The 19,612-nt window shown below is 37.0% G+C and overlaps 1 protein-coding gene across 4 annotated transcripts in view; it reads left to right on the top strand.

Moving 5' to 3' along the window:
- Positions 1–19,390, top strand: part of LOC110609104 (nardilysin-like) — an 87,974-nt gene extending 68,584 nt beyond the window's left edge. For all 4 annotated transcript variants that reach the window (XM_021748447.2, XM_021748451.2, XM_043951100.1 and 1 more), the window contains 2 exons: positions 308–429; positions 18,928–19,390. In XM_021748447.2, the coding sequence (XP_021604139.1) occupies positions 308–429; positions 18,928–19,171 (366 nt within the window). In that variant the 3' untranslated portion in view covers positions 19,172–19,390. The remainder of the gene's footprint in view (positions 1–307; positions 430–18,927) is intronic.
- Positions 19,391–19,612: the final 222 nt, after the last annotated feature.

Raw genomic sequence — 19,612 nt, forward strand, 5'->3', positions numbered from 1 at the left:
AGCTTTTACAATCTGGTTTGGAAGAGAACGTGGAGAAAACTGAGTGCATGGAAAAATAATACAAGGGTGGGTGAGGAATAAGGAAGGGAACTTATCAGACTCACATTTTTGAAATTAGAAAATTTTTACAGGAAAAATATGATTTCATTTGTACTAGTTCCCTCTTCCCGAATGACTTAATTTTATGCAAATTATTCTTTCCCTCTACTTTCCCAGAAGAAAAGAGTGTAGAATTTATAAAATAAAATGGTTGTAGATGCCATTTCCCCCTTCTAACGATGATGGATTATGTATGTTGGCATTGCAGGAAGAACTTGATGAAGCATCCTTTTCGAGCTACAAAAGTGGGTTAATGGCAAAGCTACTAGAAAAAGATCCTTCCCTCCAGTATGAAACCAACAGGCTCTGGAATCAGATTATCAACAAAAGGTACTATTGGTATGCCTATAAATTGGTGTGGATGGTTAACTGTCAAATTTTCATTTTAAGTTAAAAGATATGTGAATTGATTTAATATTTAGTACCGCAGCAGATTGCCAAATAGTACACGGGAAGGGAATTTAGAGGGAGAGAAGAAAATAAGGAAAGAGAAGTAAAGAATAGAGAAAATAGAGAGGAATAGAGATTGGGAGTTGTATTAATTAATCTGATTGTCTCTCTACAAGTGTGATACTCACTATATATGCCATTCCATAGCAGAATACAGCTGGATAACAAACTATCAGCAGCTGTCTAACTATTTTATAAAAATATACCCATATTGCTCGCATATTTTCCTCCAACGCTAATTACTTTTATTCCCACCAACATTTCTCTTATTTTTCCTATAATATGTGACAATACCCTCCACATGAGAACCTTCTTGTTCCCAAGTGAGTATATTATTAAAAACTTGCAGATCACCACCGATATAGCGTCTTTCCCACCAGATTGAGGTAATTGTTCTATAAATTCCATACTGATGTGCTGCCAAGCTTGAGAAGGAGTTGGCTACGAAGGCTGGCATAATGCTCTGATTTGCAACTTGCACAAGTGTCACAATTTTTTACCCATTCCAGGATTGCCTTAAACAAACCATGCTAATAAAAATGCCTCTTGAGCCTCATATAGGTTGCGTGAATACCTGAATGACCTCCCAAACAGGAGTCATAAAATGTTAGAAGATGATGCCTTAAATTGGCTCCACTCTCCATATACAACTTTCCTTTGTAATACAAAATACCTTTCTTCAAAGCATATCCTTCATGGGCTTTGCTATCAATTGCCAGCTTTGACAGCAAGTTGCTAGCATACACATCTCCTTCATAGCTAGCAGCCAAGATATCATCCATGTGGGTTGGAGCAATGTGGTAGCCTAGGCAATAAAACATTCCACTCCTAAAGGTCTCCTTGAAAGAGTATTAACAACCTTATTCTTTGCTTGTTTTCTATACAAAATTTTGTAGTTCAGACCCAATAGCTTAGGGACACCTTTAAATTGTAAATTAATGTGTAGCCTTTGCTCCAAGAGATACTTAATACTCTCATGGTCAATTTTAATATAAAAGGGACTCTGCTGAAGATAGTGTCTCCATTTGCTGGTAGTAAATTTAATAGCCAACAGCTCTTTCTCATAAACTGATAGCCCTCAACTCCTATAACCAAAAGTGTTGACTTATTTGCTGATCCTAGCTGATTATACGGATATGATTTGATTTGATTAGAATCCTTAATTATCTCTGTAATTATTATTTGATTATTTGCTTCCTGTTTAGATATAATTTTTTATATATAAATAGTCATGTAGACCAATTGTAAAGATTAAGAGTAAAATATAAGAATACTCTAAATTTTTCCAAAATTCTTCATGGTATCAGAGCCTTTTCCTGATTTTAGGGTTCAAATTCAATTTTTCTTTTCAGAGTTTCAAAACCCTAATCTACCTTTTTTGGTACTAACCCATTTAGGAGCCTTTCCCCCTCTCACCGTCGGCACCAAGAGAATCGCTGGATTGTTGCAGGATGATCGCCAAGCTCCGATATTGGAAAAGCCTGCGCATGAGGTTCACGCGCCTCACCTTCCAGCCGCGTCCCATTGCTTCTCGGCGCGTGACCAATCACCTGATGCTGCTTTACTGCTCCGATCACTCCGGCGACGATTTCGACCATCTTTCTGGCCTTCTCGTGCTGCTACCCGGTCTTTTGGTGAATCGATTGGGCTCTCTTGTGTGTACATCTTGGGTATCTTCTATAATTTCACGGTTCATAAATTTTTACCATGGCAGAAGGTTAAAAGGGTCTGTATTCCTAACTCTGATTACTCATCCTCCGGTGCCACATCTAACTTTGTAAATTTAGGTAATGCTTTCTCTTAATAATGTTCCATGGATTATCGATTCTGGTGCAAATAGACACATGACAGGCCCTTCTAAAGGCTTTCTCAATTATTTTCCTTCTCTAACCAAAAGATAGTGTCAGAATTGCTTATGGCTCTTTTACTTCCATATCCGGAATAGGTTCTGTTATTTGCAAATCTAACATTAAATTATCATTTGTCCTTCATGTTCCCACTTTCCTGTCAACCTTTTATCTGTCAGTGCTATCACCGATGCCTTTAACTGTAAAATTGAATTCTTTCCTTATCATTGTGTTATTTAGGATCTTCGCACAGGAAAGAGGATTGGCAATGGTAGGCTGCATGATGGCTTATATATGTTGGAGGGTGATCCAAGTTTTTGATATCTCAAGCCTGTTTTTGGAGAAAATAAGGATGTCAATCAGGAAATAATACAGTGATACAGGCGGTTAGGGCATCCATATTTTTTGTCTTAGAAAAACTTTATCCTAATTAGTTTGCTAGAACCCAGTTTGATTCTCTACTTTGTGATGCTTGTGAGTATCCTAAACACACTAGAACATCCTATCCTTTGAGTCATAATAAAAATTCAAATTCCTTTTGCGACCATTCATTTTGATGTTTGGGGGCCTACTCAAACTATCTCCTTGTCTGGTAATCGATGGTTTGCAACCTTTATTGATTGTTGCACTCGAATGACTTGGGTTTATATGATTAAAGCTAAAAGTGATGTCTTTTTTTGTTTTTCAATCCTTTCATAAGATGGTTTGTACTCAATTTGATACTAAGGTGAAAATTTTGAGAATTGACAATGGAAGAGAATACATGGATAGTAGCTTTTTACTTATTTGGAGAATAATGGGATAGTACACCAGACTAGTTGTCCTTATACTAGTGCTCAAAATGACATTGCTGGGAGGAAAAATAGGCATCTATTGGAGATAGCTCGATCTCTTATGTTCACCATGAATCTACCCAAAGCATATTGAGGAGATGCAATCCTTGTATCTACTTATATTATTAATAGAATGCCTCTCAAGACCCTTAACTTTATGAGTCCTTTGGCAGTTCTACAAGAGAAGAATTCATATGTTGTTCCACCAAAAGTATTTGGGTGTGTTTGCTTTGTCCATACTAGGACGGCAGGGAAATTGGATCCCAAGGCCCTTAAATATGTTTTTGTTGGGTATTCTCCGACACAGAAGGGATACAAGTGTTATCACCCTCCCTCTAGGAAATACTTAGTCAGTATGAATATTACCTTCCGAGAAACTGAACCCTACTTCAGTACCACCCACTCACCTCTTCAGGGGGAGAATAATGAGCAAGAAGAGGTGATCCCGAATTCTGTGATTTTGGATGATATGGTTCAATTAGAGAGTTTGAGTTCTAGTAGACGGAGGGAGATGTCCAATCAGGGGGAGAGAATTAGTCGTTTGGACAAGCTAGATTTGAGAAGGTATTCGAGGAGAGACAAGGCAGAAGAAGACATTATGCAGTCTACTCAGAGTCAAGGATCTTCTTCTGGTGAGTTACCCAGTCAAGGATTTTCTTCTCATGAGTTACCCATAACTCTTTCTTTTTGGTGAGTTACCCATAACTCTTTCTTTTGGTGAGTTACCCACAACTCTTTCTTCTGGTGAGTTGCCCAAAGAGTACCCACAACTCTTTGAATACTCCAATGACTTAGATAAACCTATTGCACAAGAAAAGGGGTCAGATCTTGTACTAAAACACTCTATTTCTAACTTTGTTTCTTATGAATCCTTGTCTCCTTCCTATAGAGTCTTTGCCTTGTTTATTTTCTCTGAGGATTGGAAGAAAGCTCTTGCTGATCCTAAATGGAAGGAAACAATGATTGAAGTGATGAAAGCATTGGCTAAAAATGAGACCTAGGAGCTTGTCACTCTCCCACTTGGGAAGAAACTCGTTGGTTGTAAATGGGTGTTCACAGTGAAACACAAAGCTGATGGTACAATTGAACGGTATAAAGGCCAGATTGGTTGCTAAATGATTCACCCAACCTATGGAGTGGATTACCAAGAGACATTTGCCCTAAATGGAAGGAAGCAATGATTGAAGAGATGAAAGCATTGGCTAAAAATGAGACCTGGGAGCTTGTCACTCTCCCACCTGGGAAGAAACTCGGTTGTAAATGGGTGTCACAGTGAAACACAAAGCTGATGGCACAATTGAACGGTATAAGGCCAGATTGGTTGCTAAATGATTCACCCAAACCTATGGAGTGGATTACCAAGAGACATTTGCTCTAAATGGAAGGAAGCAATGATTGAAGAGATGAAAGCATTGGCTAAAAATGAGACCTAGGAGCTTGTCACTCTCCCACCTGGGAAGAAACTCGTTGGTTTGTAAATGGGTGTTAACAGTGAAACACAAAGCTGATGGCACAATTGAACGGTATAAGGCCAGATTGGTTGCTAAAGGATTCACCCAAACCTATGGAGTGGATTATCAAGAGATATTTGCCCCAGTTGCAAAAATGAACTCAATCGAACTCAATCAGAGTTCTATTATTTTGCGCAGCCAACTTGGACGGGGACTTGTAACAGTTTGACGTGAAGAATGCTTTCTGCCATGGAGATTTAGAGGAAGAAGTGTTCATTGGAAATTCCTTCTAGGTTCGCTGATGAGAAGACACAAGGAAAGGTGTGCAGATTAAAAAAAGCTTTGTATGGGCTAAAACAATCTCTTAGAGATTGGTTTGACAGGTTTAGTAGAGTCATGATATCCTTTGGTTACCAACAAAATAATGTTGATCACACTCTGTTTATCAAACATCACAAGGGTAAGATCACCCATTATTGTGTATGTTGATGATATATCAGTGACAGGCGATGATACAAACAAAGAGAAAATGGCTCAACTAAAGAGGTTGTTAGCTGAGGAATTTGAAATCAAAGATCTAGGAAAACTGTAATATTTCTTAGGTATCGAGGTGGCTAGATCAGAAAAAGGAATTCTCATTTCCCAAAAAAAAGTAGATTCTGGATCTTTTGGAAGAAACTGGTATGATGGGATGTAAACCAGCAGGATCTCCCATTGAAAGTAATCACAAGTTGGAAGCAGGAACTGGTGAGTCCGTGAATGTTGGAAGATACCAGAGATTGGTAGGAAGGTTGATTTATCTCTCACACACTCGACTGGATATAGTCTATGCTGTTAGCTTAGTCAGCCAATTCATGCATGACCCTCGCGAGACTCATATGCAGGCTGTACTTCGCATCTTAAGATACCTAAAGTCTGCGCTAGGGAAAGCGCTTCTTTACTCTAAACATGGTCACCTCCGAGTTGAAGCTTTTACAGATGCAGATTGGGTAAGATCTCTCGATGACAGGAGATACACCTCTGGCTACTACACAGTTGTCAGAGGGAATCTTGTCACCTGGAGGAGCAAAAAACAAAGTGTTGTTGCTCGGTCAAGTGCTGAAGCAGAATACAGAGCAATGGCCTAAGGTGTGTGTGAACTCTTATGGTTACAGAAGTTATTGGAGGAGTTGAGGTTGCTTGAGAGACAGACAAGATAAATTTGTATTGTGACAATAAAGCTGCTATAAGTATAGCACAAAATCCAGTCCAACATGACCGGACGAAACACATTGAAATTGATCGGTACGTCATTAAAGAAAAATTAACAGATGGTGTCTTGAATCTGGTTCATGTGACTTCTACTGGGTAACTTGCGGATATGTTTATTAAAGGGTTCAACAACAAGATCTACCATAATTTGATTTACAAGTTGGTGCGACATCTTTGCACCAACTTGAGGGGGGAGTGTTGACTTATTTGCTGATCCTAGCTTATTCTAGGGATATGATTTAATTTGATTTGATTAGGATCTTTAATTATCTCTGTAATTCTTATTTGATTATTTGCTTCCTGTTTAGATATAATTCCTTGTGTATAAATAGTTATGTAGACCAATTATAAAGATTAAGAGTGAAATACAAGAATACTCTAAATTTTTTCAAAATTCTTCAAAAAGCTTTAAAAATATAGGCAAGGATGCCCATTTTGCTGTAAGACAACTCCCATACCAGCATTGCTTGTATCAGTCTCCACAATAACAGGTTGATTGAAATTAGGTAGTGCTAAAATAGATGTTCTCGTCATAGCCTCCCTCAAAGCTTTCAAAGGGCTTTTGTGCTTCTTCACCCCACTGAAAAGGATCATTCCTCAATAAGTCCGTTGAGGGTCTGCTAATAAGACCATAATGGTGCATAAATTTTCAGTAGTACCTAGTCAGCCCCTAAAAACTTCTCAGCTCCTTGATGGATTTTGGTACAGGCCAGGTGTACTCATCACACTTATCTTTGTTGGATCATTGGCCACTCCATCCTTAGAGATAATGTGCTCCAAGTAATCAATTTCAATCTTGCCAAATAAACACTTCTTTCTATTAGTAAATAATTGTTGCTGCTGTAGTACTTCAAAAACAGTAGTTAAGTGCCGTAAATGTTTTTCCCAACTTGGACCAGTACGTCATCAAAGACTATTATGACAAATTCCCTAGGCTGAAAAATATAGGCCATGAGAGCTTGGAAGGTGAAAAAGGGCATTAATGAGCCTAAAAGGCACCATCTTAAACTCAAAGTTACCATGGTGAGTTTTTAAAGGTTGTTTTTAGGATGCTGGATTCATCCTAATTTGGTCATAACTGTTGAGATTATTTCTGTAAATAGCCTAGATTTGTAGTGATAATTGGGAATATGATTGTGTGATATGATTGAGATATGATTAGGCTATATTTAGGGAATTAATTTATTTTCTTATCCAGTATGTACTCTTGTAAGTTGTATATATACCCCAATTGGCTTGAGGGGAATAATCAAGTATTTTCTCTCAAATCTTCTGCTCTCTTTTTTTTCTTTTCATCAAAGATTTCATGGTATCAAAGCCAAGAAACTTGGTTCACCTTTGAGTGGCAGGTATGCCACCTTGCTTTGGTGACTTTTTGGAAATCAGTTAGTCTCATCACCCAGCCCATTCGCCATGCCGGCTTCCGATCTACTTTCCGGTGAAGCACCGTCTCCAGATCCGGCCCCATGCACCACCCCAAGCAGCCTGTCTCCGGCCATGTGCAACCCATTCTCCATGCCGGCTTCCGATCTGCTTTCTGGTGAAGCACCGCCTCTAGATTCGGCCCCACACGTGCACCATCTTCCGGTGACCGTTTCATGCCGGCGATTCTTCCTTCAGCATCGCCTGGCGACTCTTCCTCCAGCATCGCCCGGCGCCGGCGACTCTAGCCCAGTAGGTCCAATTGCTTGCCCAGCCCATCTAACGTCGGATTTACTGTTCACAGGCGCAGATCCGTCTTTTTTGGCAGATTCAGATTCAGTCTCATGGTCCAATCAAATATTGCCCATTCTAGTAATTCTCTTACTTATCTAATCAAGTCTTTACCCATTGGTTCATGGATCGACTCTGGTGCTTCTGATCATATCTCTGATAATCCCTCTCTTTTCCCTACTCTTGTTTCACCTTCCACGCCATCTAAAGTCACATTAGCTAATGATTCACAAACTCAAGTTAAAGGGATCGGTAACGTATATCTCCTTCCTTCTATCCCCTTGCTAATGTTTTATTTACCCCTGACTGTCCATATAACCTAATCTCTATTAGCAAATTGACTAAAGATCTTCACTGTTCAGTCATCTTTACTACTGAATCTGTGGTTGTGTAGGACTGGAGTACTGGAAAGATGATTGGAGCAGGATATGAGTCACAAGGATTGTACTATTTTTCCACTTCTAACTCTCCAAATGTTTTTGTGTTTTCCACCTCCGCTGAACTCATTCATAGTGGTTGGAGACATCCAAGTCTGAACAAGTTACAAAAACTGGTTCCTTGCCTTCTTTAGAATGTGAGTCTTATCAACTCGGGAAGCAAACTCGAGTTTCTTTTCCCAAGCGAATCAATAATAGGGTCAGTTCTATGTTTGGTTTGACATTGTTCATTCAAATATTTGGGGTCCAAGTCGGGTTAGTACAATTCTGGGATTTCAATATTTTGTTACCTTTATTGATGACTATTCTCGTTGCACTTGGCTTTTTCTGATGAAGAATCGTTATGATTTGTTCCCTATTTTTCAAAAGTTTTATGCTGAAATCCATAATCAATTTGATATTCGCATTAAGATACTGCGAAGTGATAATGCTAGAGAATATTTGTCTTTCTCATTCACTCATTTCTTGTCTACTCAGGGTATTACTCACCTAACTTCTTGCTCTTATACCCCACAACAAAATAGAGTTGCCGAGCGAAAAAATCGGCATTTAATTGAAACAGCCCGCACTTTACTCCTACATCACAATGTTCCATTGCGTTTTTGGGGGAAAGCTGTACTCACCGCCTATTACTTGATTAACCGAATGCCTTTCTCTGTTTTGCAGCATCAAAATTCTCATTCTGTCCTATCTTAACTAGAATTCCACCCAGTTGTCTTTGCGTGTTTTCGGATGTATATGCTTTGTTCATGATCATACTCCTGGCAAAGACAAACTCCAACCCAAATCAGTTAAATATGTCTTTCTCGACTATTCACGGCTTCAAAAAGGTTACAAATGCTATGATCCTACTACTAACAGATATTTTGTGTTTGCAGATATCACCTTTTTTGAAACCTCTCCTTAGTTTTCTTCTAGTCCAACACACAAAACTTTTGTCCCTAGCGCTTTGCCTGTACCTCAGACTCCTATTTCTGCTTTGTCGCAAGTGTGTCCATCTCCCACTCCTATGCCACCTCTTCAGGTTTATACACGTCGATCTCATCCATCTGCTAATAACAATGACATTTCTCTCCCTAATGCAGGTACTTCTAATGACTCACCTCCCGTTCCGTCATCACCTACTTCGGTCATGCCTTCAACAACAACAGCTACTCCTCTTGCTTTTCGAAAAGGTGTTCGCTCTTCCCGAAATCCTTATCCCATTTATAATTTTGTGAGTTACCATTGTTTGTGTCCTTCCTATTATACTTTTATCTCTGTTGTGTCTACTGTCTCCATACCCAAAACAGTTAGAGAAGCATTGGATCATCATGGTTGGTGTAATGCTATAATTGAGGAAATGGCTGCTCTGCATAACAATGGAACTTAGGAACTGGTATACTTACCACCTGGTAAGTCTACTGTTGGTTGTCGATGGGTTTACACAGTTAAGGTGGGACTTGATGGCAAAATTGATCGCCTTAAAGCTTGCCTTATAGCTAAAGATTACACACAGATTTTTGGGCTTGATTACAATGATACTTTCTCTCCCGTAGCCAAAATAGCTTTTGTTTGCCTCCTTATCTCATTGGTTGCAATTAATCACGGGACCTTGCATCAACTGGACATTAAAAATGTCTTTCTTCATGGAGAGCTAGCTGAAGAAGTTTATATTGAACAACCTCCAGGGTTTGTTGCTCAGGGAGAGTCAAGCTTAGTATGTCATCTTTGGTGCTCTTTGTATGGGCTAAAACAGTCTCCAAGAGCATGATTTGGACGATTTAGCATTGTAGTTCAACAGTTTGGAATGTCTCGAAGTAATTCTGTTCATTCCGTATTTTTTCGTTATAATGGTGATAGATACATCTATTTGGTGGTCTATGTTGATGATATTGTCATTACAGGAAATGATCATGATGGAATCTCTCAGCTTAAGCAACATTTGTTCAGTCATTTCCAAACTAAAGATCTGGAGAAACTGAAATATTTCTTGGGAATTGAAGTGGCATAGTCTAAAACAGGTATTGCAATTTCTCAACGGAAATATGCTTTGGATATATTGGAAGAAACAGATATGTTAGACTATAGACATGTGTACACTCCCATGAATCCAAATGTTAAGCTTGTTCCTGAACAGGGGGAGCCACTTAAAGATCCTGTTAGATATAGAAAATTAGTCGGCAAGCTCAATTATCTCACTATCACACGACTAGATATTTCCTTTGCTATAAGTGTGGTTAGTCAATTTCTTCAGACTCCATACAATAGTCACTGGGAAGCAGTCATTTGCATTCTTAGATATATCAAAGGAGCTCCCGGACAGGGTTTACTCTATGAGGACAAGGGTCACTCACAAATTGTTGGCTATTCTAATGCAGATTGGGCAGGTTCCCCTTTAGATAGACGATCTACTTCAGGATATTGTATTATGATTGAAGGGAATCTCATATTCTGGAAAAGTAAAAAACAGAGTGTAGTTGCAAGATCAAGTGAAGAAGCAGAATATCGAGTTATGACTTTAGCAATATGCGAACTCACCTGGTTGAAGCAACTCCTTCAGGAATTGAAATATAACGATACTGGCCAAATGAAGTTGATATGTGATAATCAAGTTGCCCTCCATATTGCATTAAATCCAGTTTTTCATGAGAGGACGAAACATATAGAGGTGGATTGCCATTTTATTAGACAAAAGATTGAGTCCGGATGCATTTCTACTAGCTTTGTCAACTCAAATTATCAGCTAGCTGATTTTTTCACAAAATCACTTCGAGGACCACGAATCAAGTATATTTGTAACAAACTTGGAGCATATGATATGTACGCTCCAGCTTGAGGGGGAGTGTTGAGATTATTTCTGTAAATAGCCTAGATTTGTAGTGATAATTAGGGATAATAACATGCATTAAGATCTATTTTTGAAAACATCTTAGCCCCATGTAACTCACCTAACAAATCATCTATAGTGGGATTGGAAATTTGTCTTTAATAGTGAGGCTATTGAGCTTTATGTAATCCACACAAAACCATCCTTTATTCCTTTTTTTTTAATTATATTGATGAGGAAAAAGGACTCGTACTAGGTTGGATTATGGAATTATCCAACAATTCAATGACTAACTTCTCAATCTCATTTTTCTGAAAATGCGGGTGGGTAGCTGTAAGGTCTTATGCTGAAGGGTTGAGAGTTTGGCAGCAAGGTTATGGTTTCTGAATGCGGGTAAGGAAGTAGGTGTTTGAAATATACTTTGGTATTTATCTAACAATAATTATAGCTCTTTAAGATGAATACCTGGGTCTGTAACATGACACAAAACAGTGGAGACTGGAAATCAATACCACTCCCATGCAGTAGATGCTCAGAATTATTGAAAGGCAGCAGTTTAGAGGTAGAAGCTAAGGCTCCTAGACCATGTAATATCACAGTTTTCCCTTCCCTCCTAAAGGACATTGTTGATTGATGGAAATAAAAAAGGATTGAATCAAATAACTTTATCCAATTCACTCCTAATATAATATCAAAGCTGCTCATATCCAGCACCCTGAGATCAAAGGTAAACTTGAGATTTTGAAGCAACCAAGTGAATCTTGGGCACATATGAGTGATGGTCTTCCTCCCAGCACTACCCACCGTTACAGCTATCTTAGGACTTCTACCAATGGTAACTTTAGCTCAATTGCTATCCTAGCATCCATGAAACTACGAGTACTCCCACTATCTACCAATGTTATGAGCGGTCTATCCTTGTATTGTCCAAGGACTCCTATAGTTGCTCCCCCTTCATTTCCTTCTAATGTGTTTGAGGAAATAGTCATCTTTTCCTGTTTCCCTTCGCCATCTTCCCCTTCTAACACCTCATGCCACTCTTAAAGTCATTAAAAATTTCTATTTGCATTGATGCTTAAGAAAATATTTTTCTCCACATTTATAGCAGGGTCTAGGCTACCTTATTCTGATGCGGAACCCCAGTCTATTAGAGATTGAAACGACACATACTCTAATAAAAAGAACTTAGTTCAGAAAATAATTCCTCAATATAAAGCACCCTTAATTAACATGCAATTAAAAATATTTATAACTGATTGATTTTAAGAGCAGCAAAAAAAGAATTATACAAGTTAGTATCAAACCTTATTCGTAATGCAATGTCAAGAACCAAGATCTTTTTTAAGCTCTCAAAGAAGAATCGCGTAAAGCAATTATATTGAATAATTGATAATCTGTCCTCAATATGGAAAAAGATATGTGTTTTATATACTCTAGGGTAGCCTAGCCCAATTAGAAAAAGAAAATAATTAAAAACATAAATAAAAACCCATGATCTTTGCCACTATCCACTATTATGCATAGACCCATGATTTATGCCACTATCCACTACTAGATAACTACCTACTACTGAATTAGTGATGAGGAATCTTCAACTTTGTAATTGGTCCTTGAAGCCATGCTAGCTTACTATTTTTTGTGTTGTTGGTTGTGCTTACATTATTCCCTCCCTCTTAAAAAGGATTCGACCTCAAATCTGTACCAAAATCAGAAAGAGACAAATCAGAAACATTAAAGGTAGCACTTACACCAAACTCACCTGACAAATCAATTATGTTTGCGTTGTTATTGATCCATTCCAGCGCTTGATATGGTCCATCCCCTTGTGCATTGAGTTTTGATTTCCTTTGATTAGGAAATCTCTCCTTTTTCATATGGATCCAAATCCAATCTCCTGGTTCGAATACAACTTTCTTGCGACCTTTATTGCTTGTTTCTCATATATCCTATTACACTTCTCAATATTTTTCATATGTATTGATTTAACCATTTCAGCCTATACTTTTCCATCTAAATTAGACAATTCATTCAAAGGTAAATCCAATCTCCTTGAGACAATACTTCAGTTTGGCCATATGTTTGTGGATGACAATTAGTAAAAAATAAAAGTTTAGTACCCAATTTCCCCTACAAAATACACCAGAAATGACTAAAGAACTTAGAATTTCTATCAGAGACAATAGTCCTAGGTATACCATGCAAACGAACTACTTTCCTGCAAAACAAGTCGGCTATATTCATTGCATCATCAGTTTTATGACATGGAATAAAATATGTCATCTTACTAAAGCGATCTATAACAACAAACACAGGATCTCTATCTTTTTTTTGTTCTAGGTAAACCTATCATAAAATCCATAGATATATCAGTCCAAGGTTCAATAGGTACAGGCAAAGGAGTATACAACCCTTGTGGCAAGGACTTAGATTTAGCCTGTTTATATGTAAAGCATTGAACACAAATTTTCTGTACATATTTTCACATATTAGGTCAATAAAAGTGTTCATTCAACATGTCTAAAGTCTTTTGCACACTAAAATGTTCCATTAACCTTCCTAAATGCGATTCTTTAACAAGTAACTCACACACTAAGCAATTGGGTCTGCATATTTGTTCCCCCTAAAAAGAAACCCATCATGTAAATAAAAACTTGTTAAACGCCCTATGTTCACATGCCTTAAATACATCAGAAAAATCAGTATCATTCTCCTACATATCTTTCAGATGCTTAAACCCTAATAACTTAGAACTAAGCATGAAAATCAATGCATAACGTCTAGATAATGCATCAACAACCACATTCTTCTTACCTTACTTGTATTTAATTATATAAGGAAACATTTCGAGATACTCAACCCATTTACCATGCCGCTTGTTCAATTTACCTTGTCCCTTCAAGTGTTTGAGAGGAAACACTTCGAGATACTCAACCCACTTACCATGCTGCTTGTTCAAGTTACTTTGTCCTTTCAAGTGTTTGAGAGACTGATGGTCGGTATGAATCACAAACTCATTAGGCAGCAAGTAGTGTTCCCAAACTTCAAGAGCCATAATCAGTGCATAGAACTCTTTGTCATAGGTGGAATAGTTCAAACGTGTGCCACCTAGCTTCTCGCTGAAATATGCTATGGGTCGACCTTGCTGCATAAGAACAGCACCAACACCAATCCCAGAAGCGTCACATTTGATTTCAAAGGTTTTAGAAAAATCTAATAACCTTAAAATAGAAGCAGTAGTAAATTTTTCTTTTAATATATTAAATGCAAGTTCTTGTTCTTTACCCCATTTAAACCCAATAGCCTTTTTAATGATCTCATTTAGAGATGCATCAATAGTGCTGAAATCTCTAACAAACCTCCTATAGAAGCTTGCTAATTCATGAAAGGATATCACCTCATTAGCATTCTTAGGTGTAGGCCATTATTGGATAGCCTTAACTTTTTCAGTATCTACCTTAACTCCATGTGAACTAACAACAAATCTTAGAAATATGACACTATCAATACAAAATGTTTATTTTTTAAGAGTGGCATACAATTCATGTTCACGCAACTTCTGTAGGACAAGTTCAACATGCCTAATATGATCATCCAAGTTTTGGCTATAAATCAATATATTATCAAAATATACAACTACAAATTTACCTAGTTAATCGCGCAAAACATGGCTCATTAATCTCATAAATGTACTGGGTGCATCACTAGCCATTCATATAAATCATATTTAATCTCAAATGCAGTTTTTCACTCATCATTTAACTTTATCCTAATTTGATGATGTTGATTTATTTGCTGATTCTAGGGATATGATTTGATTTGATTTGATTAGGATCCTTAATTATCTCTGTAATCATTATTTGATTATTTGCTTCCTGTTTAGTTATAATTCTTTGTATATAAATAACCATGTAAACCAATTGTAAAGATTAAGAGTGAAATACAAGAATAGTTTAAAATTCTCTAAAATTCTTCATGGTATCAGAGCTTTTTCCTGATTTTAGAGTTTAAATTCAATTTTTTCTCTTAAAGGTTTCAAAACCGTAGATCTACCTTTTTGGTACTAACTCATCTAGGAACCTTTCCACCTCTCACTGTCGGCACCAGGAGAATAGCCGGACTTGACTGTCTAGCTCCAACGCCGGAGAAACCCACGCGTGAGGCTCACGTGCCCTCCCTTCCCAGCGCGTGAGACATCGTTCGACACTGCTTCGCCGCTCCAATCACTCCGGCGACGATTCCGACTGTATTTCCAACCTTCCCGTGCCGCTACCCGTCTTTTAGTGATTCGGTTGGGCTCTCTTGTGTGTACAACCTTGGGTATTCCTATTTTTTCACAAAAGGATCTCTATAGCAGAAGGTAAAAGGGTCTCGATTCCTAACTCTTATAATTCTTCCTTGCAAATTAGTCCCATAAAACTTGATGGAATCAATTATTTTACTTGGTCAAAGTCTTGTTTGTTGTTTATCAGTAGGTATCAATATTAAAAAGAAATTTCAATAATTACCTAAAGTGATATATTCAGTCAATAATGAACACAAAATTGAATACAAAGACGCAAAAGATAATTAAAAAATTATCACTAAGCTTAGCTTTGATACCAATCGATGCGGAACCCAACCTATTAGAGACTAAAACGACACATACCCTAGTAAAAACATACCCTAGTAAAAAGAAATTAGTTCATAAAATAATTTTCTAATCTAAAGCACTCTTAATTAACATGCAATTAAAAACATTTATATTGATTGATTTTAAGAGCAGCAAGAATAAGAACTATACAAGTTAGTATCAAATCTTATTCATGATGCAATGTCAAGAACCAAGATCTCTCTTAAGCTCTCGAAGAAGAATCGCGTAAAGCAATTATATTGAATAATTGATAAGCTGTCCGCAATATGGAAAAAGAGATGTTTTATATACTCTAAGGCAGCCTAGCCCAATTAGGAAAAAAAAAAAAAATAAAGACCCATGATCTTTGCTACTACCCACTAGACCCATGATTTATGCCACTATCCACTACTGGATAACTACCCACCATTGGATAATTACCCACTACTAAATTAGTGATGAGGAATCTGTAGATGCGAATACAAAATTTGAATCGTCAATAAGGACACATTCGGCCTAATTGACTTGAAATAGCCAGATTGTTCTTCAACTTCAAAATGAACTTGCAAAACTTCAACATATCCCTTCATGGATCCTTGAAGTGTTTCTTTCAATTTTTTTGACCTGAACCTTATAATTGGTCTTTGAGATAATGCTAGCTCATATTTTTTGTATTGTTGATTGTGCTTACATCATCTTCCAGTGAATAACATTGGGTTTGTTTGGTGTTTGGTGTTTGGTTTACTAAAGTTTGGCTAATGTTTGGCTGACTTTTGCTGGCAGTAGTACTGCGTTTGAAACTGGTTCCAATTTCTTGATTGGGTGGTTTAGGTGGATAAGGATAAGTTATATGTGTTTGGTTGGGCTTATATGAATATGAAGTTTGGGTGTATGTTTGGTTTGAAAAAGGATTGGGCTGATTTTGGAAATAAGTAGTTTTCTTGGCATAACTTAAAGAGTTGCTCTTGGAATCTAGCAGTCTCAAAAGCATAAGAGAGATTTGCAGGTTTTAACATTCAAACCATAGGCCTTATCTCATCCCTCAATCCACCAATGAATTTGTAAAGAAAATAGGGAGATTTACAATTTAATCCCTAGGTATTGCCATTATTAATAAGTCAGTCCCTGTATTTTTAGAAACCTATTAAAACATTCTTATGTTTTCTTTCCGTCAACGAAATAGTCATTCCGTCCTCTTTTCCGTTAAAATTAGATAAAGGAGGAGAGAGAAAGTTTTAAAATCCAATTTTACCCTCAAATAAAATCATTTATTTAGTCCTTAGATATTGTTATTATTAACAAGTTAGTCCTTGCATTTTCAAAAATCTATTAAAACGTTTTTATCTTTTTCCATATCTATTAAAACGTTCTTATCATTTCTTTTCGTCAATAAAATAATTCATATATTTTCTCATATCTATTAAAACGTCCTTTTCGTTTCTTTCCATCAACGAAATAGTCATTTCTCATCGTTTCTTTCCGTCAATGAAATCGTCCATCCCTATATTTTTAGAAATCTATTAAAACGTCCTTATCGTTTCTGTTTGTCAACAAAATAGTCCCTATCTTTTCTCACATCTATTAAAATGTCCTTATCGTTTCTTTTTGTCAACGAAATAGTCCCTATCTTTTCTTTTCTCCTCCTCCTCCTCCTCCTCCTCCTCTGAAAAAGAAGAAAAAGAAGAAGAAGGAGAAGAAGAAGAAGAAGAAGAGAAAGAAGAAAAAGAAGAAAAAAAAGAAGAAGAAGAAGGAGAAGAAGAAGAAGAGAAAGAAGAAAAAGAAGAAAAAAAAAAGAAGAAAAAGAAGAAAAAGAAGAAGAAGAAGAAGAAGGAGAAGAGGAAGAAGAGAAAGAAGAAAAAGAAGCAAAAGAAGAAGAAGGAGGAGGAGGAGGAGGAGGAGGAGGAGGAGGAGGAGGAGGAGGAGAAGGAGAAGAAGAAGAAGAAGAAGAAGAAAAAGAAGCAGAAGCAGAAGGAGAAGCAGAAGAAGAAGAACAAGAAGCAGAAGAAGGAGGAAGAATTGATGAAGAATAAAAGGAAGGAGGAGGAGGAGAAGGAAAATAATGGGGAGTAATTTAGTCTTTTACTATATTTTTAACGGCAAAAATAGACGGAATAACTATTTTGTTGACGGAGAGAAAAGATAAGGACGTTTTAATAGGTTTCTAAAAACATAGAGACTGACTTGTTAATAATGGTAATACTTAGGGATTAAATTGTAAATCTCCCAAGAAAATATTCCCCTCCTAAATGATGTATAACCCTTTCCATCCTAATCTTTAAATCCTCAAATTTGTCTTGATGCTCCTCCACACTACCTTCCTATTCTTCATAACTTCTTCCACAGCTCTGCAAACCTCATACAAAGTTCCCTCTCAAAATCTTTCTAAGGATGAGAACCTCTATCATTAATCCAATTATAATACCGAGCATCAGCTCTATTAACTAAAAGCAGACTAGCAATCCAAGCTAGAGAAATACTTAACACATTTCTTTATCCACACTCTAGGTCCTTTTCCATTAGAAGTAATTAGTTCAATTTTAGGGAGATATTTATACATACTTCAAGATCAAGTAAAGATCCAAATGCTGCACCCGTTGGGTTTCTAGTACTAGAACTTGTTCCTGTTTTTGGTTCCCCATCTCCCTTGGTGTGGGTAGATTCCCTTATCTTCGACACCCAAGTTGTTACCGTTGGCTATACTCTCTTTTTTAGCCACTCCTTTCCCTTTATCATTCATTATCTCAGTAAGAAGGATCAGAATTCCTCCATAATGGAGTTTTTAGTCTCAACAACACTGCATAATTCTCAATTCTTCCTCCAACCCATCCAATCTCACAGAATCAGCACCTACCACCTCTGAACTAGTCATATTGTGACACTACTGGAAAAAAAAAAATTGCAGCAAAGCTGTGATATCAATTGTATTATAGCAGATTGCCAAACAGTTAGTACAAGGAAAGGGAATCGAGAGGGAGAGAGAAGAAAAATTAGGAAGGAGAAGTCAAAAACAGAGAAAATATAGAGGAATAGAGATTGAGAGTTGTATTGATTAATCTGATTGCCTCTTTACAAGTGTGATACTCACTGTATATGCTATTCCATAACAGAATACAGCTGGATAACAAAACTATCAGCGGCTGTCTAACTACTTTATAAAACTATACCCATATTACCCTCATATTCCCATCCAAAGCTACATAAAAAAATTCCCACCAATATTTCTCTTATTTTTCCTATAATACGGGACATATTCCATCATCACCCTGTGTATTTTATTGAATTATTACAAAGTGACTCTGTAAATCATCTTCACTGTCCAGCACATTTCTCTAGCTTGGATTTACATTAATAGACGCACATATAGAAATATTTTTATAGGTGTGCTGCACTTAAAATATTCAAAATCTTCACTGTTTTGATTTTTTCAGGTATATGTTCAACTTTTCCCAAAAACAGGTAGAGGAACTGGAATGCATTAACAAGAATGACGTTATCAACTGGTACAAAACGTATTTGCAACAATCATCACCCAAATGTCGAAGGCTTGTAGTTCGATTGTGGGGATGCAACACTGACATGAAAGAATTTGAGAAACAGCGGGATTCTGAGGAGTTGATTAAGGATCTCTCTGCCTTTAAGTTATCATCTCAGTATTATCCAAGCCTTTGCTGAGATTATGGTTTTGGTTAATTGAAAATCTTATTCAGAACCCCAATTGAACCATATTACAGCCTTTATTTTCATAGCAAGGTTGAATTTGGAAACAATGTTTGATCTTCCTTGAGGACTGATATTTTTGTAACATTCAATTGACGTAGCATTACGTTTATATTGAATATTTCTTTATCAACCAATAACATATGTTACATGAGCAATCTTCAGCTTTTATCATCACTTTTCTTTTTTTGGTCAGAAGTACAAAATTTTATTAACCACTGAACCAAAGTATACACTATACTCTGTACGACCAGCCTGATAAGGCTAAAAAACCCACACTACCTATTACAAGCAAAAAAAATGCAATCACACATAAAAAAAAAAAAAAAAAGAACCTCTATACTCCCAATTACTCCAATCTATACAGCTACTATTCACATTTCCCTCGCACATCAG

The sequence above is a fragment of the Manihot esculenta genome, chromosome 2, assembly GCF_001659605.2.
Source record: "Manihot esculenta cultivar AM560-2 chromosome 2, M.esculenta_v8, whole genome shotgun sequence".
In the NCBI taxonomy this organism is placed as follows: Eukaryota; Viridiplantae; Streptophyta; class Magnoliopsida; order Malpighiales; family Euphorbiaceae; genus Manihot; species Manihot esculenta.